At 42.1% G+C, this 23,972-nt stretch overlaps 1 protein-coding gene across 3 annotated transcripts in view; it reads left to right on the top strand.

The window, feature by feature from the left end:
- The window catches only part of SOGA3 (SOGA family member 3), a 59,995-nt gene that overhangs the window by 30,491 nt on the left and 5,532 nt on the right, over positions 1–23,972 (top strand). For all 3 annotated transcript variants that reach the window (XM_030556262.1, XM_030556261.1, XM_030556259.1), the window contains exons 6-8: positions 6,874–6,945; positions 7,680–8,855; positions 11,034–11,379. In XM_030556262.1, the coding sequence (XP_030412122.1) occupies positions 6,874–6,945; positions 7,680–8,855; positions 11,034–11,144 (1,359 nt within the window). In that variant the 3' untranslated portion in view covers positions 11,145–11,379. The remainder of the gene's footprint in view (positions 1–6,873; positions 6,946–7,679; positions 8,856–11,033; positions 11,380–23,972) is intronic.

The raw sequence follows: 23,972 nt of genomic DNA, 5'->3' as shown, positions 1-23,972 counted from the left end.
TATGATAGTCAGATATGAATGAATCTGAAAATGATAAATAAAATAATTTAAAACAAAGCACATGTAAAATATAAATAGCTGAAGAAACCCCATGCCCCCTTCTTCTGAAGTGGGATATTGGCTTCAACTAGTTTAAATGACTACATTGAGCTACTTATCTTTTCCTGGTGAAGGATGCCTGCATTCTATATTCTTCTCCAGTAATGAGTGTAACACATGCCATTTTTAATATTAAGAGGACACTGATAGGGCTGTTAGGGCTATAACCAGACCTAGCAAATTTCTGTTCAGTTTCTGGGTATGAATATTCACTTGCATTTCTTAATATCCCTCTGTGCTACCTCCCTGCTTCATTCTTATGAGCAGGCAAGGTACTGAAATACACAGGACATTGCCCTTGGAGTAGGCTGGGCAGAACACTGGATTGGTAGGATATGTATGCTTGTGCTTATCAGAGACAAATCAGGTGCCCTGGGTGTGTTGCTGGTAGGTTGCCCAGCATGGTGATTGAGATAGTTTGTTAGGAGTGTAGCCCTTGTCTTGGAAGGCTGATAAACTTTAGGAATGAAATGGATATTTTAAAACATATTATTTTGAGGGTAGAATATATTTTCAGTCACCAGCCTGGAGAGGATCCATTCAGTTTCTAATACCTGTTCATTTAATTTTTTTAATAGGTGATAGTAAAGTGATTATTTCAATTCTCGTGTCTATTCAGGGTCAGATCCTAGGGTCTGGCAAGAAGTGCTCAAAGCAAGTCAGGAGTTGGGGGAAGGGTGCAAAGGTGACTTTAACCAGCTTTGCATTTCCCTGAACTTGGGGCAACTCTGTGCGAGGCTGGTCAGTAAGTGCAAATTAGAGTAGGCTAGAGACCAGGATGGTACACAGATGTACCAATATCGAGGAGTACAAAGACGGCTTAAAGCCAGCTCTAACTTGCAGTGGCTCCAAGTTATTACAACAGCTGCGTTCTTTTTTCCCTGGCCATGACATCTGTGCTGGCTGAAGATGGGGGCAGGGGTAAAGATCCCTCTGTGTTATGGTGGTTTCTCATGTGGTTGGCTTCAGATGCTCAGCCCTGGTAGAGTGGTGAAGTTTTACCTCCATGTCTTCTAGACTTGCTCTGAGCAGGGTTACTCAGCAGCCTGTAGAAATGCTGACAGCCAGTTTAGTGCTCCCACTGTTGCTAATTCTGGTGGAGTTGCTAATCGCTAGTGGGAGTTCCATAAAATCCTCGGTGTAGTCAACATTTGGTAGATCATATCTCAGTCTTTTCCATTTCAGATACATAATTTGTTTCATCAGATATTTCGGAAATATCCTTAATCATTGTAAACCTGTCTGACAAACACATTTAAAAAATCAAAGTATACTAAATTGATCTTCAAACTAAATGAATTATTTATGTAGTTTGTCATCTTTTTGGATCATAATGGTTAAATACAATGGTAGATTTTCTAAATGATGTTAGTTTTGTGTAACAGTCCCTGACTACGCTTTAGCTAAAGTACACTTGAAAAATCTTGAGGGACATGTTAAAAAAAAGTTCAACTGGTTTAATACTTTCATTAGAAATAGACATATTGTTAATTCCCTATAAACAATAATATTTGTTGTTTTAGGGAAATATTTTGTTCTTGCTATAAGAATGCACAAAAATATTGAGTAGTTTTCAAATTATTGAGTAAAAAATACTTTTGGGCAAAAAAAATTACATTTTAGACCAATAATGTTCGAAACCAGCTTTGAAATATTGGTGCTAGGTCTGTTACTGCAGTTGAGAAGCAGTTGTGGGTGTGATTTGGATGTTGCTGCATTACATCTTGTGGTGATGTAATCAAGCCAAAAGAAAAGAATGGAGACAAGTAGAGAAATATATCCTAAAGGAATTCATATGCATAACTATTGTGGACAGATAGATTTTGCACATAAAAATTCTGCACATGGAAGTGACAAAATCTATAATCTATCTTGTCAGGTGTTAGTGCACCAAAAGTGCATACATAGTGTATATTCATAAAATCATATATGTGCCAAATGGAGGTCATAGTCTGAAAATCAGGCTCCAAGCGTCTCTATTTTTTGTTTTTTATTTGCCTTGCTCTTAAATGTATTTTTCCTTTTTTTGTTTTGCCCTTCTGTATTTTCTCTCACTTCTTTCAATCCTAGCCTATCTCCTCTTTTACCCAAAACACTCTCTCTGCTTCCTGACCCTAAATCACAACTCTTTGTCACCGTGAGGTGCTTCCCTCAAGGTCTTTCTCTCCTTCCATTTGGGGCCCAAAGAAAGATAATATGAGGAATCTGATTCCATGGAGAGGGAGGACATATTTAGTTTGTCCAATGTTTTTTATTCAGTCCCTAAATATTTTATGTTCAGTTTCCATTAATTAAAATATCTGTTAGCAGCAGTAGATAATTTCACACCTTGAAAATAGGATCCATGTTTTTTAAAAGTATGAAATATGAAGATAAAATGATGGCAGGTATGTGTAGACATTCTAAATTGCTATCTATACCACTGAAAAATCCTGTTGAATTTATTATTCAGGGACTGCAGGATATAGTGTTCGATAGTCACTAGATGACATTCTCTCTTCAGCATCCATATTGGATCAATGTTCTGACATGTTATTAGGGCGCACTGTGTTTTTTGAAGAGGTCAGCTTTGGATCACGCGATGATTACCTGTTCTGTTCAGTCTCTTTGGGACACCTGGCAGTGGCCACTGTTGGGAGATAGGATAGTGGGCTAGATGGTCCTTTGGTCTGACCCAGTATGACCGTTCTTATGTTCAGAGAAGATATAAAACTGAGGTTTTGACCTCCTGTGGTCATTAAGTTCCCCATGGTACTTTTCACAGGAGAATGAGTGATAACCCCAGTGTCCCACCCAAATTCCAATTGGGCACAATCTAATTACTCAAATCACTCCTCTAATTTTAATTGTATATGTGGTATTCTTTGTTGCTTTCTGCTATAAAATTATATAATGTTGCTGTGTGCTATTAAACAGCTGCTTCATTTCAGTAGAGGACAATATGAGCATTGGGTATAGTTAAAATTTGAGAAGAGCAGAATGAAAGGCAATATATAAAGGCAAGTTGTTGTTATTCAAATGTTAGTATCCTGGCTACCAAAAATAACTGTAATGTTTGTTAAAACTTTGAGGCAAGAGTAAACATGTTTATAGCATTTCTCAAACCTAGAAAAATTGGATGAGGGTTTTTTTGGCCAGTTTATTTGTTGTGAGAATATTGTCAGACAGCCCTTGTCTTTAATTAGGAGCTGGAAGGCTTAGTGGAGAAGTTGGAGCTCAGCATTTCAGAACTTCTGTATATCTGGAGAGGTGCTGAGCTCAGGGAGATGGAAAAGATGAGATTAGGTGATGAAAAAGAACTGTATTTTTGTACCCCTAGTATTTTATCAATGGGCAGCATTGGCAAGGATCTGTTATGTGAAGGTTTTTAGTATTAATGCAATCTGTTTGTTTGTGGGGACTTTCCTTTGATAAAACTTAATGTGAAGCTGAACCTCTCAAGGTCCATTTCTTTATCCATCCTTGAATCCACTAATCTGAACATTTGCCTTAGTTTTTCTGCAAGAGATAGTTCGAAAGTGTAAGTGTAATGCCAGGTCTTAGCCTGCCCACTCTCCACTCCGAATTTTGGCCATATATATTGATCTGGACTTCGTGAGTCATGCCTGATTCTGTAGTGGGCTCAAACTGGACCCCTGAACCTGAGCCCCCTTGGGCTTGTTTCTAGTTACTGCTGACACTTACATGTCATTGTCTTTAGTTTTGCTACACTGCACTGTGTGGATCTTATTTGTTATGGGACTGCTGTGGTGGTGAATGAAAGGGACCCGTAGGTAGAGTCATGCACAGGGTTTCTGCATACAACATAGTGATCCATTGTTTCCTGATCCGTTATGTGGTACAGACTTCAAACAGAACAAAGCTAGCTTTGATTTTGGGTAGTGTCTGGATTCTCCACCCAGTGGTGTAGGCAGGGCTGGCTCCAGGGTTTTTGCCGCCCCAAGCAGCAAAAAGAAGAAGAAGAAAAAAAAGCCGTGATCGCGATCTGCAGCTCTACAGCCGCTACTTCAGTCTTCGGCAGCAATTCAGCGGCTAATTCTGCCCTCCAAGAGGGACTGAGGGACCTGCCGCCGAATTGCTGCCAAAGACCCAGATGTTCTGCTCCTCACCGTTGGCCGCCCCAAGCAGCTGCTTGATGGGCTGGTGCCTGGAGCCGGCCTTGGGTGTAGGGAAGTGCATATTTCTCCTCTCTCTGCCACTGAGGCTCTTTGTGCCAGAGAGGAGAATGTTCTCAGAGGGAGGGCAGGCATAGTCAGAGAGTAGTGATCAATGGTTCACACTCAAGCTGGAAAGGCATATTGAGTGGGGTTCCGCAGGGATTTGTCCTGTGTCTGGTTCTGTTCAATATCTTCATAAATGATTTAGATAATGGTATAGAGAGTATGCTTATAGAGTTTGTGGATGATACCAAACTGGGAGGGATTGCAAGCATTTTGGAGGACAGGTTTATAATTCTTAACAAACTGGAGAAATGATCTGAAATAAACAGAATAAAATTCAATAAGGACAAATGCAAAATACACAACTTAAGAAAGAACAATCAGTTGCACACATGCAAAATGGGAAATGACTGCCTAGGAAGGAGTACTGCAGAAAAGGATCTGTGAGTATAGTGGGTCACAAACTAAATATGTGTCAATGTAACACTGTTGCAGAAAAAGCAAACATCATTCTGGGATGTATTAGCTGGAGTGTTGTCAGTAAGACTCCACTCTACTCAGCACTTAAAAGGCTCATTTGGAGTACTGTGTCCAGTTCTGGGCACTACACTTTGCTAAAGATGTGGACAAATTGGGGAAAGTCCATAGGAGAGCAACAAAAATGATTAAAGGTCTAGCAAATATGTCTTACAAGGAAAGATTGAAAAAATTGGGTTTGTTTAGTCTGGAGAAGAGAAGACTGAAAGGAGACATAATAACAGCCTTCAAACATGTAAAAGGCTGATTTAAAGACAAATGTGATAAATTGTGCTCCTTAACCACTGAGGACAGGAAAAAATGTAATGACCTTAAATTGTAGCAAGGGAGATATAGGTTAGACATTAGCAAAAACTTCGTAACTGTAAAGATAATTAAGCACTAGAACAAATTGCCTAGCGATATTGTGGAATCTCCATCATTGGATCATTGGAGGTTTTTAAGAACAGGTTAGACAAATACCTGTCAGGTATGGTCTAGATCAGTGATTCTCAACCAGGGTCCCCCTAGTGGGCTGCAGGCAGGTTTCAGGGGGTCTGCCAAAGAGGGCCAGAATTAGACTTACTGTGGCCCAGGGCAGAAAGTCAAAGGCCTACCACCTGGGGTTGAAGCGCAGGGCCCTGAGCCCTACCCCTCGGGTCTGAAGCTGAAGCAGTGTAGCTTTGTGGGGGCCCCTGTGGCATGGGGCCTCAGGCAACTGCTTTGCTTGCTATCCACTAATGCTGGCCCTGGCTTTTATATGCAGAAAAGCAGTTTTGGCACTGGTGGGCCATGGTGTTTTTATTGAATGCTGCTGGTGTGGGGAATGGGCTCAGAAAGAAAAAGGTTGAGAACCCCTGGTCTAGATAATACTTAGGCCATGTCTGCACTTCAGAATTAAGTTGACTTAACTTACCTTGGGATACAGCTGCTGCAGTAATTACATCACTTGTGCATGTCTACTTTGCTCCTTGTGTCAGTGGTGTGCGTCCTCACCAGGAGTGCTTGTATGTATTATACTGTCAGTGTGGGGCATTGTGGATGCCAGTAACTGTCGACATAAGCGATGCAGTGTCTACACTGATACTGCATCAACCTAATTACATCAGCCTTGACTTTGCATCACTCATGGAGGTGGAGTTATTAAGTCCATGTAGTGGGGCAGTTACCTTGGTGGGAGCAAAATTTAAGTGTGGACACTTCCATAGTTAGGTTGACGTAAGCTGCCTTGCATCGACCTAACTCTGTAGTGTAGACCAGACCTTAGTTCTGCCTCAGTACAGGGGACTGGACTAGATGACCTATTGAGGTTCCTTCCAGGCCTACATTTCTATGATTCTTGTATTTAAAAGCTTCCAGTTATCTAATCTGCCAGAAGAAAACAATATCATGTGACTTTGGTGACCCATCCTACTCTGTGAATAGTGAACCATTTGCAAACACTGCTACTTGAAAATTGGCCAGGTAGGCAATTTGGTTAATCCCTGTGACTAATTAATACTTTCACAGACATCAGGATTGGTTTGCAAACAAGCAGTGAACAGAAAAGAGGACTAAGCCCATCAGATAACTGATTCATAACAAATTATTTCACCAGCTCTAGTGTTAATTTTTTTTTTCTAATGAAAGCAGGGAGGCCTAATTTCCTGATCTCTGGGGACTGCCTGTTTCTGATTCCTTCTTTGGCCTTGGGCAGAAGTCACTTAAGATCCCAGGGTGAAATCCTAGTCCTATCGACCTTAATGGCAAAACTTCATTGACTTCAGTGAAGCCAGGATGTCACTCCTTGCCTCAGTTTACCTATTTGTACAATATGAGTTATAATAAGTTTTTTACCTGCCTCATGGGGATGTTCTAAGCATTTATTATTTGATGTCTGAATATTGAAAATTCAACCAAGAGTGGTTACTATTTTACGATGCCTTATATAGCATTTCTGTTGTGTTATTTTAAGATAGAATTATTTCCCTTGTTTGTGATATTACAGGAATTAGAAGAAGCAGTCCAATAATTGTATGTGATTTGATATGTATTAGAAAAGGGGATTGAATTAGATACATGCTTAGTGACATGTTCAATGTATCTCACTCTTTTGTAGCTGTCGTTGAAAAGAAGAGGGAGCAAAGACTTGCAAAAATCAGAAAAAAAGTCACAGCAGACACCCACTGAGGTATGTTGAAGTAATAACAACCCAGATCCTCAGCTTGAGGCTTCAGTGGAGCTACACCAATTTACATGAACTGAGGATCTGGCCCTTTGTTTTTGTTGTTAGTTTTGATGTTTAGTATTATATCATACTGCTGTATAGGATATAGGGATCTTGGGCCCAAATCTGTAGTCTTGACAACTGACCCAATCCTGCACTGAGAACAGTACAAGTGGACCTGTGCATTGACTGCAGTAGGGTGCTGCATGGGCTCAGAAGTCCAATTTGTAGGATCCGGATGAAAGGCAAAACTCCCATTGAAGTCAACAAGACTTTTATCTGACCAGGACTCCGGGACTTGGCCCTTTGGTTGCAGACTTTGAGACTGTTTTCTGTATATGTTGCCTTATTTAACTGACTTTCAATTTTGGTTTTTCAGCCTTTTGGGTATGAAGCTTAGAAAGTATCCTCTCACTTTCTTTTCACTTTCCACACATCATGAGCCAATAAAATCTTAGTCTTTCATGAAAGGATGCTGGAAACACATGTTTTCTGGAAGCAGTTCAGGCTTTCATAGCAAAGAAAGAAGGCTTTTTTGTCTTAATCTCATCTTCAGATGTAGAAAAATAATTGTTATAATCACATTTTAACTTCTGATGGTATATTGCTTTTATTGTTAACCTTTTGATTTAAAGCTGTATTTGATTTCAAGTGGTGCTCTCTTTATTGACATAAAATTATTTTCATTTTTTTTTAAGGAGGACAATGAAGATCTGAAATGCCAGTTGCAGTTTGTTAAAGAAGAAGCTGCCCTTATGAGGAAAAAAATGGCTAAAATTGATAAGGAGAAAGACAGATTTGAACATGAGCTTCAAAAATATAGATCATTTTATGGGGATCTAGACAGTCCCTTACCGAAAGGTGAAGCTGGAGGACCACCTACCACAAGGGAGGCAGAACTCAAGCTTAGATTGAGATTAGTAGAGGAAGAAGCCAACATCCTTGGAAGGAAAATAGTAGAACTGGAAGTAGAAAATAGAGGACTGAAAGCAGAGCTTGATGATTTAAGAGGAGATGATTTCTCAGGAACAGCAAATCCCCTCATGGGGGAACAGAGTGAATCTCTCTCTGAGTTACGGCAGCATTTGCAGCTAGTTGAAGATGAGACAGAATTGCTGAGGAGAAACTTGTCTGACCTGGAGGAACAAAACAAGCGCATCACAACAGAGCTAAACAAATACAAATACAAGTCTGGCACCCATGAGAGCTCAAGGCACCATGATAATGCTAAGACAGAAGCACTGCAAGAAGAGCTAAAAGCTGCCCGAATGCAAATCAATGAGCTCAGTGGCAAAGTCATGCAACTTCAGTATGAAAACAGAGTGTTAATGTCCAACATGCAGCGCTATGACTTGGCCTCTCACCTCGGGATCCGGGGCAGCCCCAGAGACAGTGATGCTGAAAGTGATGCAGGGAAAAAAGAAAGTGATGATGATTCCCGCCCTCCCCACCGCAAAAGGGAAGGTCCCATTGGAGGGGAAAGCGACTCTGAGGAGGTACGCAATATCCGGTGCCTGACTCCCACTAGGTCTTTTTATCCTACATCGACTGGGTGGCAGAAGAGCTTCACAGATCGGCAGCAGATGAAGGACATCCGCTCTGAAGCCGAGCGACTGGGCAAAACGATAGATCGCCTGATTTCTGATACGAGTACCATCATAACGGAGGCAAGAATTTATGTGGCCAATGGGGATCTGTTTGGACTCATGGATGAAGAAGATGATGGCAGTAGGATTCGGGAGCATGAGCTTCTTTATCGAATCAATGCACAGATGAAGGCATTTAGGAAAGAACTCCAGACTTTCATCGACAGACTAGAAGTTCCAAAGTCATCAGATGACCGAAGTGCAGATGAACCTTTGTCAGTGAGTCAGGTAGTTTTTTACTTATTACAGCTGCGAGGTAAAAAGACACTGCCAAATAGTTTAAGCCTTTAATTTTTTCTACAATGCATTAAAATTATTATAATCTGATGAGCAAAGTTTTTGGTTCGAAAATATTTGTGATTTTAATTTTAAATCCCCCAGTCCATCACATGGCATTTGATCCTCCTAATGGAATCAATTGGGCTACTCATGTGAGTAATGACTTTTCACATAAGGAAGGGTTGTAGAACCAGGCTTCTCAGCATTAAAAAATAAATAAACAAAATACTGTAGATACAATTATTGTGGGAGACAGAACATTCTAGCTTTGCAGCAGTGTTTGCCAGAGTTCTTCTGACATCACCAATAATGTCAGTGCACAAAAGTTCTTTGGCCTGAGGGAGTGAAATGGAAGTGTAATCTGGGTGATGACCAAAAAGAAACTGTATAATAGAGTATAGCAAGTGTTTGAACAGATCAGATGGTTAATGAAGTATGGTATATTGCATATATCATAAAGTGACTCAAGCCTATGCTGCAGTGCAAGGAAAAGAAACAAAAAACAACAAAACTCCATATTACATGCAGTGTTGTGCCATGCTGAATTCAGGGAGATAATGCCTTCCTGACCCCTCTGAATATCATCTTATGTCCTGAAAAATAATATTTAATTACCCTTATCTTAACATGAGTAACTTCAAATGTTGCTATTGGTCCTAAACTTCTCCAGACTTCGTAGTAAGTCTCGTATTAGGTTATATTAACTTTGTAAGTACTTCTAGCCCTACAGTAAGAATTATTGCCAGGTGAAGCTGAAAGCTATTTTTTCTTACTTATATGTTGATTAATTTGATTGTTTGTTCCCTTGTATCTGAAAATCACAGACACAGGCAATTGCTATAAGTGCACTCTATAAAATCAAAGTGTGACAGAGTGCATTGCATCTTTTAACAAAAGGAAAAGACATTATACCATATTTTCATGCAGATTATGGGCCCGATCTGGCATTTATAATTATAGAATCATAAAATTGTAGGGCTGGAAGGGACTTCAAAGAGTTAAATCCTACCCCCTGCACTAAGGCAGGACCAAGTAAACCTAGACCATTGCTGACAGGTGTTTGTCCAACCTGTTCTTTAAAAAATTCAGTAATGGGGATCCCACAGCCTCCCTTGGATGCCTGTTCCAGAGCTTAACTACCCTTATAGATAGAAATTTTTTTCCTGATATCTAACCTAAATCTCCCTTGCTGCAGATTAAGCCTATTACTTCTCATTCTACCATCAATGGATGTGGAGAATAATTGATCACGATCCCCTTTATAACAGCCCTTAACATATTTAAAGTATGTTATCAGGTCCCTCCTCCCCCAGTCTTCTTTTCTCAAGACGAAACATGCCAAGTTTTTTTTATCCTTTCCTCATAGGTCAGTTTCTAAACCTTTTATTGTTTATGTTGTTCTCCTCTGGACACTCTCCAGTTTGTCCACATCTTTCTGAAAGTGTGGTGCCAAGAACTGGTCACAGTACTCCAGCTGAAGCCTCACCAGTGCCGAGTAGAGTGAGACAAGTACTTCCCATGACTTACATCCAGCACTCCTGTTAATACACCCAAGAATGTTGTTAGCTTTATTCACAGCTGCATCACACTGTTGACTCATATTCAATTTGTGATCCACTATAAATAGGGTGACCAGATGTCCCGATTTTATAGGCACAGTCCCGATTTTTGGGTCTTTTTCTTATATAGACTTCTGTTACCCACCCCATCCCCCCACACTCCCTGTCCCGATTTTTCACACTTGCTTTCTGGTCACCTTAACTATAAACCCCAGATCCTTTTCAGCTGTTCTGCCGCCTAGCCAATTGCTTTGCACAGTAGATACTCCCATTAATTTAAAAGGAGACCTGTGCATGGAGCATTTGAAGGACGGGCTCACACTGTGTAAGTGTAATTGATAACTTAGTATTTTCTAAACAAACAAACAAATACGGTATTTAAATCAGTAATTTGGGGGCATAGCCCTGCAGGCATTCTGCATGCAGACCTCCCACTGAAGCCAGTGTGAGTTCAGCACATAGCACCTTTACAGGATTAGATCCTGCTTCACTGCTTATTCTGTTGAAATGTTGAGCTTTCCTTTTTATTAATTAACCGTTCTCTGTGTCTTTGTATTTACTTTCCCAGATGTTCCAGCCTATCATTTTACTTATTCTCATCCTTGTGTTGTTTTCATCCCTTTCTTATACAACAATATTTAAACTTGTCTTCCTTTTTACACTATTTTTTGTATTATAAACCTTTAATCATTTACTGTTCATTGTAGTATTATTTTCAGTTTGTTCATTTTGTCCACCCTCCAAGATAAGAAGTACAAAAGATATAGTTTCTGTAGTAGCCACTGCTGTAAAAACACTGAAGACTACTTGTTTGCAAAAAAGAACAAAACAAAGTGAAACAAAAGCAAAAAGCAAAACAAAACCTAAAAAAGCCACCCAGTTGAATAAGAATTCTCCTCACCAAGGTAGTCCAGGTAAGCTAACAGAAAATAGTTTTTTGTTAAATTTTGTCTTAAGAAAATTGTTTTATACTTTTATAATAAAAATGTTTTGAGAAAATTGAGCCAATTTAGCTAGTATTCATTCATTTTTATGTATTTGAATTGATAGGGTCATTTTGTTTTCTTTATTTCAAAATATTTGTATTGCAATTCCAAGTGAACAGTAAAATCACCTCTAGTGTGTATGTTACAATTGTTTTTCACCGCTCTTGTACATTTTGTTTGATGGTGGACTCATTTGACAGTGGTGTTTTTCACCAGTATGTGGTGTGGATTTGACACTCAAATCCAAGTGATAAGAGCAGGAAGTTTGCATTTAATCTGCCTCACATGTATGGCCTTCCTTGGGCAGGAATGGACATCCACAGCTTCTGTTGACATCGCTGAAAGTTGTGGATGCTCAACACCTTTGAGGATCAGGCCTTTAGAATGGACATTATGTCCTATCCTGTTTGAGGTCCTTATCCCTTCAGTGGTGAGTGGTAGGGAGGAGGTGTCAAAGTTAGAATGGTGTGTAATACGACAGTTTTGTGTGAAAACACAGATTGAGAGGTGGCACAGGGATAGAAAAACTGTGCAGCGTTCACCTGGTCTATCACTCTGACCCCATACTGATCAGCTCACCAGCCTTATCCTGTCTGTCCGTCCCTCTTGGCCACTGCCCCTAATTTGCCTCCCTTCTTTACTGTAAGATTTGCTGGCTCACTCCACCCTGGCCTGACTTTTCACCTCCCCACATCTGGTTCCTGGCTCAAAGAGGAAGTCAGGAACTGGCAGCCAGTGGAATTGAGTCAGACATGGAGAGCGAGCACATCTGGCAGCGGTAGAGCCCTCACTTGAAGAGTCCCATAAAGCTCAGTCCTCTCCCCTGTATTATTCAACCTGGGACACAGGGACAGCTGGTGGGGACAATATGGTCTGAAGTGACACCAGTACTCAGATGACACCAGTCTCTACATCTCCTTTGTGTCAGATCTAAACAAAACCATCTTCCAGCTTGCTTTATGCTTAGCTCAATCAGCCCTTAGATAAACAGCAACTGATTAAAACTGAGTAAGATGGAGGTGATGCTACTGGGAAGAGGGACATGCCTCAAAGAATTGGCCTTCTCTGTAATGTACCCCTCACTGAGGCATGTGCCCTCAGTTTGTTAAATCAGTCTTCAACCCTGGAATCTTTTGGACTCCTCACTGCTCATAGTGGCAAAAAGGCTACTTCTGTTTGTGACAAGCCTAAAGGCTGCAACCCATTCTTTTGGTCACAGTGGTCCATGCATTTCTGATTTTTAAGAATGATCATGACAACTAAGTATTATCTAGGAATGAAGCCACACATCCTGAAAAAGTGTCAACTAGTATAAAATGCAGCTGCCTTTCTGCTTAGCGACATAGGTTGCCATGGACCTATCATACCAGTGCTCTGCTATCTGCACTTGGTACGAAATAAATAAAGTTCAGGTCAGTATTTCTGTCCTAGTATTCAAAACCCTCCTGGGGATTGGCCCCAGCTAATTGAAGGAATGCCTTTCAGTGCTAGAGACTCAACTTTCATAGGAGCTTGGACCTAACTTATGGAATTCATTCCACAGGAGCTGAGAAAGTAGTAACTTCACAGAACTAAATGCAAACCTCATTTCTTTGATTGAGCTTTCTCTCAAAAAGCTCTTCTCCCATAACAACATAAATAAAACAAAACAAACAATCAAAACCCCCCAACTCTAATCAAGAAATTTAATCCTATCTTTTGTGAAGAAAGCAAAAGAAACTGTCTTTGTTATTTCATTGTAAATTATTGAGAGGTATGCAGATGCAATGGTAATGAGCACCACATAAGGAGTGGACCCAGGTTCTCAGCCCTTGAAGGACCTGCCAGTATGTTGTTAGAAAAAGTGACCTTAGCCCATCTTTATATTTCTCATATTCTGGGGAAGGATAGGACCTGGCCTGGTCCCTGGAGTAAGTCAGAGGACCATGAAGGCTTCTCTAATTCATGTCCAGTTGCTCAAGGGACCATTCCATCAATTAGAGATTAGTAGGGCTAGGGATGCTATGGCGAGATATCTTCCCCCCAAGGAACGCTCATAATCTCCAAAGGGACATTCACTTATTGCTTGGTGACTATCCTTATCCACAGCAAGATCACTGAAGAAGAAAGCCCTTGCCTTCTCCCCTTTCCCCATCCCCAATCATCAGGATTTCTCAGCACTTCCTGAGAAACTTCTGTTTCCAGAGAGTTGCAATGCTGCAATTAAAAAAATATATTTCTCCAAGTTAAAGCTTGTCATATAAAAATTTTTTAGCACAAAGGGATTTTTGTTTGTTTGTTTTTAAATCTCCCTTGAGGGAAAGATCAGTTTGGCATTTTTAAATATTACCAACTCAATCAATAAAAGAGGAACATTCAGATCTGAGCCTGGAATGCTGGATGTGGATTTTAACTCATACTTTTCTATCTTCTGTTTAATAAGGTCCTGATTTTAAATTCCCTCACACCAGTTTAAATCCAGAGTGAGTCCTTTGAATTTAGTAGAGTCATTCAGCTTGCAATGGTGTGAGATCAGAATCTGGGTTAACTCTCAATTATCTTAAAATGTTCCTGTAAAGTTATACCCTGGTGCAATATGTTTATTAATTTATAGTGGTCCAAAATTCTTTCTGTAAACAATATGACTGGATTTCTATAGGGGTTTTATGCTTTACAAAAACTAAGTTTTTAGTAGCCCTACAACAAATCATTCACACAGAACAGCTTTAATCCGTCTGTAAAGGTGTTTGCAGGGATTTGCTTCTATCTCGAAATTCAGCAGCAGCTATGGATCCAATAATACCCTGAAACTGTGACATCTGAGTCAAGAAGTGAGAATACCTCTGCATAGGACAGAGAATTTATAACCCCATCAATTTCTCAAGATGCCTTCCCTTGTCTGACAGTGTCACATCCACTTTTTCTGAACTGGGTTTAACTCTTTCAATGCTCTAAGTTAGGCATTGGGAAAGCAGCCCAAAGTCCAGGTTCCATGGACTTCAGTGGAACTGTGCTGATTTACATCAGCTGAGTGTCTGCCCCAGACACCTGAATATCAGCAGCATAGCATATGGTACTGCAACCCAAATCATCTCTCAATCTCCAGATGCCTTGTGTCGATTTTGAGCAAGAGGGTTGACAGAATGAAACTGTGCAGAGTAGGGCCTGGTCTACAATAGGAATTTAGATCGGTGTGACTACATCTCTCGGCAGGAGGGTGCTGAAAAATCCAACTGCAGAGAGACGTAGCTATACAGTACACCCTCGCTATAATGAACCCATCAGGATCCACGCCATTTGTTCGTTATAGCCGTGGGTTCATTATAGGAAAAGATCCCTGCTGCTAGGGTGAGAGGGTGGCTGAAAGCTCCTCCAGCCAGAGGTGGATTAAGGTTTTGCCAGAGCAAATGTGGGGCCCCCCTTCTGCCTGCAGTGTTGCCCCTTTTCTGACCCTTCTGTCTGCAGCCCCGCACACAGCGCCCACCCCCATCCCATTCTGTCCCTTTCCCCGCACTGTCCTGCCCAGTCCCACACATGGTCAGCCCGATTCTGCCCCCACACTGTGGCCCTGAAATCTTACTCCTTTCTCCCTCACCCCATGGCCCTAAGATTGGAGAAGCTCTGTCTCCTCCCAACCACCATGGCCCTGGGCCACAGCAGGGAGTGAGAGTTCCTCCAGTCTTGGGGCTATAGGCATAGTTTGACTGCTATATTTGGGGGGACAAAGCATGCCCACGCACGCACACACACACGCATGCTGAAGTCAGTCCCCTTGGTTCACTGTCTCTCTTCCTCTGCCTACAGTGGTACCTGGGCTGCAAGTGCTGGGGGGACAGGATGGCATAATGGGGGAGCCCCAGCTGCTGCTGGCAACCACTCTGACACCGGCTGCTGCAGTGATGTCACTGTTCTGGCCCTGCTGCTGTTGCCTCCCTGCTGGGGCTGCTGCTGCCTAGAGTATGCTACATGCTGGGCTCCTGCTTCCCCCTTACCATTCCCATATCCCCTTCTCTTCCTCATCCCCTCCCCATTCCTCTCCCCTTCTCTTCTCCCCCCATCTCCATTGCTTTGCCCACACACTTACGATTGTAGAGGAAACAGGTGGGCACTAGAACTCAGGAGGCTGTGTCCAGCTGCTGAGGCAGGACCCAGAGCGCAGAGGAAAAGCTGCTCCGTCCTGCTCTGTCCACATCCCACAAGCCAAAATATACAGGGAGCGGGATTTAGTATGGGAATGACAAAGCCTCTCCCACTCCAGGCCAGCAGAGCCAGGGAGCAGGGTTGGGTATGGGGGTGCCACTTTTTCCAGAGCCCCCAATTAGGGTTACCAGGCATTTGTTTTTTGACCAGAATGCCGAGTCGAAAAGGGACCCTTGCAGCTCCAGTCAGCACCGCTGACCAAAGTCCAGTTTGCACAGGGCTGGCAGGCTCCCTACCTGGCTCTGTGTGGCTCCCAGAAGTGGCAACATGTCCCTCTGCTCCTAGGCAGAGGCGCAGCCAGGGGGGCTCTGTGCGCTGCCCCTGCCCTGAGCGCCGGCTCCGCAGCTCCCATTGGCCGTGAACTGCGGCCAATGGGAGCTGCAGGGGTAGTGCCCGTGGGTGGAAGCAATGCGCACAGACTCCTGGCCGTGCCTCTGCCTAGGAGCCAAGGGACATGTTGCCACTTCCGGGAGCCCCCCGAGGTAAGTCACCCAGAGCCTGCACCCTGAACCCTCTCCTATGACCCAAACCCCTTCTCCAGCCCTGAGACCCCTCCTGCACCCAAACTCCCTCCCAGAGCCCACACCCCCTGCCCCTGCCTGGAGGCCCCTCCCACAGCCTGAGCCCCTCATTTCTGACCCCACCCCAGAGCCTGCACCCCCAGCCCAGAGCCCATACCCCCTCCAACATCCCAACCCCCTGCCTCAGCCCAGAGCCACCTCCCACTCTCCAAACCCCTTCCTACACCCTGAACTCCTCATTTCTGTCTCCACCCCGGAGCCCGCACCCTCAGATGGAGCCCTCACCCCCTTCCGCACCCCACCCCTTGCCCCAGCCCGGTGAAAATGAGTGAGTGAGCGAGGGTGGGGGAGAGCGAGCGACAGAGGGAGGGGATGGAGAGAGCGGGTGTGGGGCCTCAGAGAAGGGGCAGGGCCTAAGGGCAGAGGGAGAGGCAAGGGTGTTAAGCTTTGTGTGGTTAGAAAGTTGGCAACCCTCCCCCAACTAGCCACAGCTCCTTGGCACGGGCCCTGTCAGCCCAGTTGCTAATTCTCCACTGCCTCTGCTGTAGTGGTGGTGCTGGAGGGACTGGGTAATTATAGGTTTGTTGTTATGAAGAGTGTTATAGTGAGGGTGTACTTTACCTACCGCATCCTCAGTCTAGACAGTGGTAGACCTCCCAGGGAGGTGGATTACCAGTGCTGATGGGAGAATCATATGGGCGTAGGTTGTGCCTACACTGAAGTACTGCAGGGGCACAGCTGTGGCACTGTAGCCTTTTAAGTACAGATGCCCTAAGGAAATGTTCATTGCTCACTAAATGCTGTACGGGTGGAGGTTGAGTTAGCCCTAGCTGAATGAAAATGGAGTGTAGCTTACATTTTGTTCAAATGAGGCATACGCAGATGTGGAAGAGACCCTGTTTTATTAAAATAAGTATTAATATTAGTCAACATGATTGTATAACATATGCTTGGATTTGATTACAAATCTGGCTTTCGTGTTAAAGATGGCTGCAGCATAATCAGCATCATCATAATAACCTACCTCTATGTACTAAATTTCACCTCAAAGGAGACCAATTCACTTTACAAATTTGCATAGGAATCACTTTGCCAATCGTTGAAATGCAGGCACAGGTGTGGTAGAATGTTACAACTGTTTTAGCACCAAAATACTTGCAAACACTACCACGCATAGTGCTCGTTGTCGTGAGTAGTCCCATCCAAGTAAATGAGACTATTTATGGTAGAAAGAGATACACCCAATAGTAATCATTTGAAGGACTGGTTCTTAAAAAGTGCACAGAAATGCTACACTACAGTTAAGGCAGGAAGTGAAAAGTAACATCTATTTGAAGCTGCAGAAGGAATTTTGGTAGGTAGAATGTAATTAACACAAATTTGAATTTGGGCAGAATGGTGGGATTAACATCCTGCTTTTGCAAAAAATGCCTTGGGATTTGACCACAAGGACCTCCTGTGCTTTATATCTGTCTGAAAGACAGCTCCTCCAGCAGCACAGTGCCTCTGCAGCATTCATTCAATATTGCTTCAGAGGGAGGAGTCCCACTTACATAGGCCTAATTCTGATCTTACTTACAGTAGTGTAAATCAAATAGTGTAATGCCAATGAATTCATTTTGAGAATTGAATCAGGTCCTGAATCATTAATGCTACTGCTGAAGCACTCTTGAGTTTTTCTCAAATGTCACCTATTCTAGCACTGAGCAGATCTTACCCTACTTAACTAACTTGTGAAATAACAACAGGATTACTAGGGTTGTCAATTAATCACTGTTAACAAAAGCGATTAACACAAAAAAATTAACTAGATTTTTTAAAAGTTGTGATTAATCGTAGTTTTAATCATACTGTTAAACAATAATAGAGTACCAATTAAAAGATATAAATTATTTTGGATGTTTTTCTACATTTTCAGATATTGATTTTAGTTAAAAAAGAATACAAAGGCTACAGTGCTCACTTTATTATTTTTGATTATATATATTTGCACTGTAAAAAAGATAAACAAAAGAAATAGTATTTTTCAATTCACCTAATACAAGTGCTGTAATACAGTCTTATAATCATGAAATTGCAACTTACAAATGTAGAATTATTATTTTTTTACATAACTGCATTCAAAAGTAAAACAATGTATAACTTTAGTGCCTAAAAGTCCACCCAGTCCTACTTCTTGTTCAGCCAATCACTAAAATAAATAAATGTGTTTACTTTTACAGGAGATAATGCTGCCAGCTTCTTAGTTACAATGTCACATGTAAGTGAGAACAGGCATTCACATGGCACTGTTGTAGATGGCGTTGCAAGGTATTTACGTGCCAGATATGCTAAATATTCATACGCTACTTCCTACTTTGACCATCATTCTAGAGGGTATGCTTCCATGCTGATGATGGGCTCTGCTAGATAACGATCTATTACCCACACGAAATTCTCTGTTACTTGCATACTCTAGGGGCACCCACCTTTACCCTGTTCCTAGGGCTCAGTCGTAACCTTACACTCTAGGGCACCCACCCTTGCCCTAGGGCTCAGGCGTAACCCTGTTAATTTAGGCACCCACCCTTACCCTTCTGTGGGCTCAGGTCTGCGGGTTTGTGGGGTCTTACCAGTGAAAGAGCGTTACGCAGTAATATCCTACTTAACCTCTATTTATTAACAATCACCAAAAGAGAATGTACATGCTAAGCATGCAGTGCTCACCCCTCACAATGAGGCAGATGAACTTTCCCCTGATGGCCCATCAGGATCAGATCATTGAGGGGACTCCAGCTTCCGCACGGTGTGGATGGCAGCTTGTTGAGGTCTGGCAGCTCTGATCTTGGGGCTGTGTCCTGGAGTTGGTTCCCAAGAACTTCCTTTTGGACCCCAGTTTATATATTGAAACTTGAGTCCTGCTTAGCTATACCTTAACCAATCATTTTACTAGAATATTACTAATCAATTCTCAAACCAATCCTAACATACTGTAAAATAATTCTTTAACCAGTCATACCCCATCACCTTAATTGATTTACATCCAACAAAATTAATTATGTAACAAACAGAAACAATCAAAGAACCAGAGACCCTACAGACAAACAATAGAGAAGTGGAGACCATAAAGACAAAACAATAAAGAAATGGGGATTTTACAACCACAGCTGTTGATAAGTGAATTGCCAGACAGAATGCTGTCAAGTTTTCTTTAACCACCTTAAGATCTGTTTCTTTATCCTGTGATGCTGGGTGCTATTAGGACAGGATTGCCTTCTTAACCGCCCGATATTACATTGTTTTAATGTAATTTAGATGGAATGTGAGGATGTGACTTTCTGCTTCTTGACTAATGGCTGCTACTCTCTTAATATGGCTGCAGACAAAGGCCTTAGGCCTTACAATATGTCAACAGGAAAAAGCCTTATCCTTACAGATTCAAAGCAGTGTGGGCTGTTGCATGTTCATTTTCATCGTTTGAGTTAGGTGCCACCAACAGAAGGGTGATATTTGGTGGTTTGGGTTCTGTAGTTTCCACATCAGAGTGTTGCTCTTCTAAGACTTCTGACAGCATGTTCTACACCTTGTTATCCCTCTCAGATTTTGGAAGGCACTTCAGATTCTTAAACCTTGGGTCTAATGCTGTAGCTATCTTTAGAAATCTCACATTGGTACCTTCTTTGCCTGAACAAGAAGTACGACTGAGTGACCTGTATGCACTAAAGTTTTACATTGTTTTGTTTTTGAATACGGTTATGTTAAAAATAATTCTACATTTGTAAGTTGCACTCCCACAATAAAGAGCTTGCATTACAGTACTTGTATGAGGTGAATTGAAAAATACTATTTCTTTTATCTTTTTTACAGTGCAAATATTTGTAATAAAATAATAATATAAAGTGAGCAGTGTACACTTTGTAGTCTGTGTTTTAATTGAAATCAATATATTTGAAAATGTAGAAAAACATCCAGAAATATTTCTAATAAATTTAAATTGGTATTCTATTATTGTTTAACAGCGCCATTAAAACTGCAATTAATCACAGTTTTTTTAATCTTGTGGTTAATTGCGATTAATTTTTTAATCGTTTGACAGCCCTAAAGATTACTGCCATGCGTGCAACATTATGGTAGCACTGTAAAAAATGAACATTTAAGGTCATTCTGTGGCCTTCACAGATTTCCCACCAGGACAGATTCTGAATGTATATTTTCTTTGAATACAACCAGAGAAATTTAGTCAAGTCAAGTCTTTCAAGATCCAGATGTACATTCTTTTAAATAATAAATGCCTCTAAAATGTTTTCTAAGTTGTTACTGCAAAGTAACCTACACATATGAAAATAAATGGTAGTTTGAAAGATCTTGTTCAGGGACAAAGATATTTCTTTCATCTGAACATATGTTTGCCTGAAGCTCCAGATTACAGATATAATAAGACATGGGTCTGCTGACATCTGTCACCAATGCTTTAGAATCAGAACTGGAAGAGAGCAGGTGTCTATATGAAGCAAAAATATACCCAGCAGTTGAATAATAGAAAATTGCCAAAACCATAACTGTCTAAATATGCATGATCAAAAAACCAATGAACTGCACATGAACTTCAAGCAGAGCCTTTGAATATAACATGTCATTTCTTCTAATCAGTCCATAATATAATGGGCTAAGAGGGTGATTTTCAAAGGCAGAAATGTCAGGTAGGCACCTAACACCTACTGATTAAAATTTCTGACACTTATTTTCTTTTAAGGGAAACAATGTGCAACACCAGGTTCTACCATTAGATATGCAGGGCTTATGGTAAACTATGTTGTAATGTAGGAGAGTAAACAAGTTGTAAATGTCTGCCATAGATTTCCAAGTTGCATGATGTAACTGTGACTCTGTTCCCCCAACTGTAAATTGTGGATAATATTTCCCTCCCTCACAGAGGTGTCCATGAAACCAGAGGGGTTGCAGAGAGTTTGTATTTTCCACCAAACCCCTTCTGCAGATGGCTTTTAGTTACCAAGCCTGCTGATGTATAAAAAGTAATAGAATACAGGAATCTCTTTTGTAGCCATGTTGACTCTCGTGCTTACAATAGTAAATCTTTATTCTTGTCACTAAGGGCTAGATCATGCCCAGAATAGGGGACAGTGCGGAGTAGGGTTGCCAACCCTCCAGGATTGGCCGGGAGTTTCCAGGAATTAAAGATGAATCTTTAATAAAAGATTGTCATGTGATTAAATCTCCAGGACTATGTCCAACTGAAATTGGCACTCTAGTGCAGAGCTGCATGCCTCAGTAAGAGTTTGAGGAGGCACATAGCAGATAATAGCAGAAAACTTCTCTGAGCCTGCTATTACATCCTTTTCTTGGCTGCAGTCTGCTAGCTGGGTGTCCCCATTCTGCTTTGCAGGCTGGTTGGGAGGAAGGCCATGGTGCTGTCTCTGCTTTCCCCCCAGGGGCATGTTGTATGCCCCCAAGAGAATGGGAATTGAGGAGTCCCTGCACTCCCCCAGCACAGGGGCTGCAATTTTGCCTGGCCTTTAAACAGGTTGCAGACGAGGTAAGGCTTCTCATGCCCTCCCAATCACAGCATGTCCATGTAAGAGCCGAATAGACTCTGCCAGCAGGTGCCAGTCACACAGGGATCTTGTCTATAGAATAAGAAGATGACATTTGAAAACAGTCATTTTCAAGTAGAACCATACTTTAGAAATAATATGTAGGGCTCAAATTCTGCCCTCGCTCAGGCAAATACCCCACTTGACTTCAAGGGGAGCTGCATATGGTCCTTGCAGACAGGGCTGGCTCCAGGGTTTTTTCCACCCCAAGCAGCAAAAAGAAAAAAAAAAAGCTGCAATCGCAATCTGCAGCTCTACCGCTGCTGCTTCAGTCTTCGGCAGCAATTCGGCAGCTGGTCCTTCGCTCCGAGACGGAGTGAGGGACCCGCTGCCCCTCACCATTGGCCATCCCAAGCAGCTGCTTGCTGGGCTGGTGCCTGGAGCCAGCTCTGATTGCAGGGGTGGGCTAGAAACATCTCCTTTACAATCCCATAAATTTTCATTCAATCTTCTAATGCTCTTAACTGAACCCAAAGCAGCTACAATCCTTATACACCTCTTTCTGTGGCACTCACAAGGCCTGGTTATGATCCAGTGCCCATTGAAGTAATTGAAAGATTCCCAGTGACCTCAGTGGGCCTGGATCTGGACTCCTACTGAGTAGCATCATATTATTCACAGGACTACCTCAGAATCTCTTGCTCTGCTTTTAGTCAGTCCTCACTCAAACTGAGACAAATCTCAAGTTAATTAAAACTAATTAATTAAAACTCAGTAAAAACTGAGTTCAGGATTTGGCTCAGTCTGTGTTTTAATATTTTGTTTCACAGCACTTGGATGACAACAGGCACTAATTTAGTAAAATTTAATTAAATACATTGGAATTATAGTCTATATTTAAGGAACTATAGGAGCGAAAATTCATAAGATCTTATTCTGCCCTCATTTGTCCAGGTGCAACCTTGTTGACTCCATTGAAGTTGCAGTGTTGTGAGAGGAGGGTCTGATCCATAATCCCCGTTTAAGGGCTCAGTCCTGCTCTGCTTTACATAGGCACAGCTATTGAGGACAGTTGGGTTGCCTGAGTGTAACTGAGGGCAGAAAGTAGCTCTGGCTTTTTTACAAAAGAAGGATTTCTAAATGAATGGGCTGAGGATTTTCCTCAGGGACTCTCTGTCCTTCAGTCATCTTTGTTCTTTTTTTAAATGGCTTTTGAAACTTGTAATAACAGTCCGAGTCCTACTGCATATCTTTCAGAGGGGCAGAATAAGCACCCAAATAATGTCTTCACTGGGACTTACTCCCTGACCATATAAGGAGAAAAAATATATTTTCCCTGCAACCTACTTGGGTGTTTATTGTAGAATGCACCCTGAGTTGAAACCTTTCTACTGTACATATGTTTTAACATAGGAACATCTTGTCGTTCCAAAGGGGGAAAGTGCTGAGTAAGCAAAGAAGCACCTAGGGCAGACTATGTTCTTGATCCTACAAGCAACTCCTGTTGTCTAGAAGATGGTCAAATTCTACTCTTGAGGGCATGAACATTGTTTCCATTCAAGGAAATGGGAATTGCACTCACATGCCTGATAGCAAATGCCCATCTGTCTTCTGTTCAGCACCAACAGATGCTACCGCACACAGCTGGAGATTGACCATCCACAATATGAGTCAATGCAGGTTTGCAAATGGTTGAGGGCACAAAGAGTCTTAGCCCCCAACCTCAATCCTGAAGCAGGGGCTGATCTCAGTTGCAGTCCCTCAGCACAACTAAGCTGCAGAACTATTACTGGCTAAAGAGGGAAATAGGGGCAGGAAAGAGACATGGCTCCATTCCCCTGATGCTTTTGCTGATGGCAAAGTTGTATGCATGCCCATCTCCTTCTCCCCCCGCCCCACACACCTCGGTGCTCCTTGGGATAGATGCCTGCCAGGGTTCCCCCTGAGGTGATGTAGGTCCACACTATATCCAGCACAGACCAATATCAAGTGAGCATGGAATTTATAACCTACAGTGCAGTGCAACAGTACTATCCAATTAGACATGCAAATAAAAGGATTTGTCACAATGGGCTAGACACTCTACCCTGCTCCACTCAGACTCCGTGGAGAGCAGGGGCACAGTGGCTGTTCATTGGTGGTAGTTCCTTGATTCTCTGCAGTCTAGCTCCAGCCTAAGCATTGCAGGGTAGCAGCTCAAACTTACTGTAGTGGTGTGAGGTCCTTCACTGATGTTATACCTGTGGAGGATTTTTTGTAGCAGAACTCAACTTAGTCACACCCCTTCTTT

The sequence above is a fragment of the Gopherus evgoodei genome, chromosome 3, assembly GCF_007399415.2.
Source record: "Gopherus evgoodei ecotype Sinaloan lineage chromosome 3, rGopEvg1_v1.p, whole genome shotgun sequence".
Taxonomy (NCBI): domain Eukaryota; kingdom Metazoa; phylum Chordata; order Testudines; family Testudinidae; genus Gopherus; species Gopherus evgoodei.
Note: the sequence above shows the minus strand (reverse complement) of the source record. Positions and strands in the feature narration are given on the sequence as shown.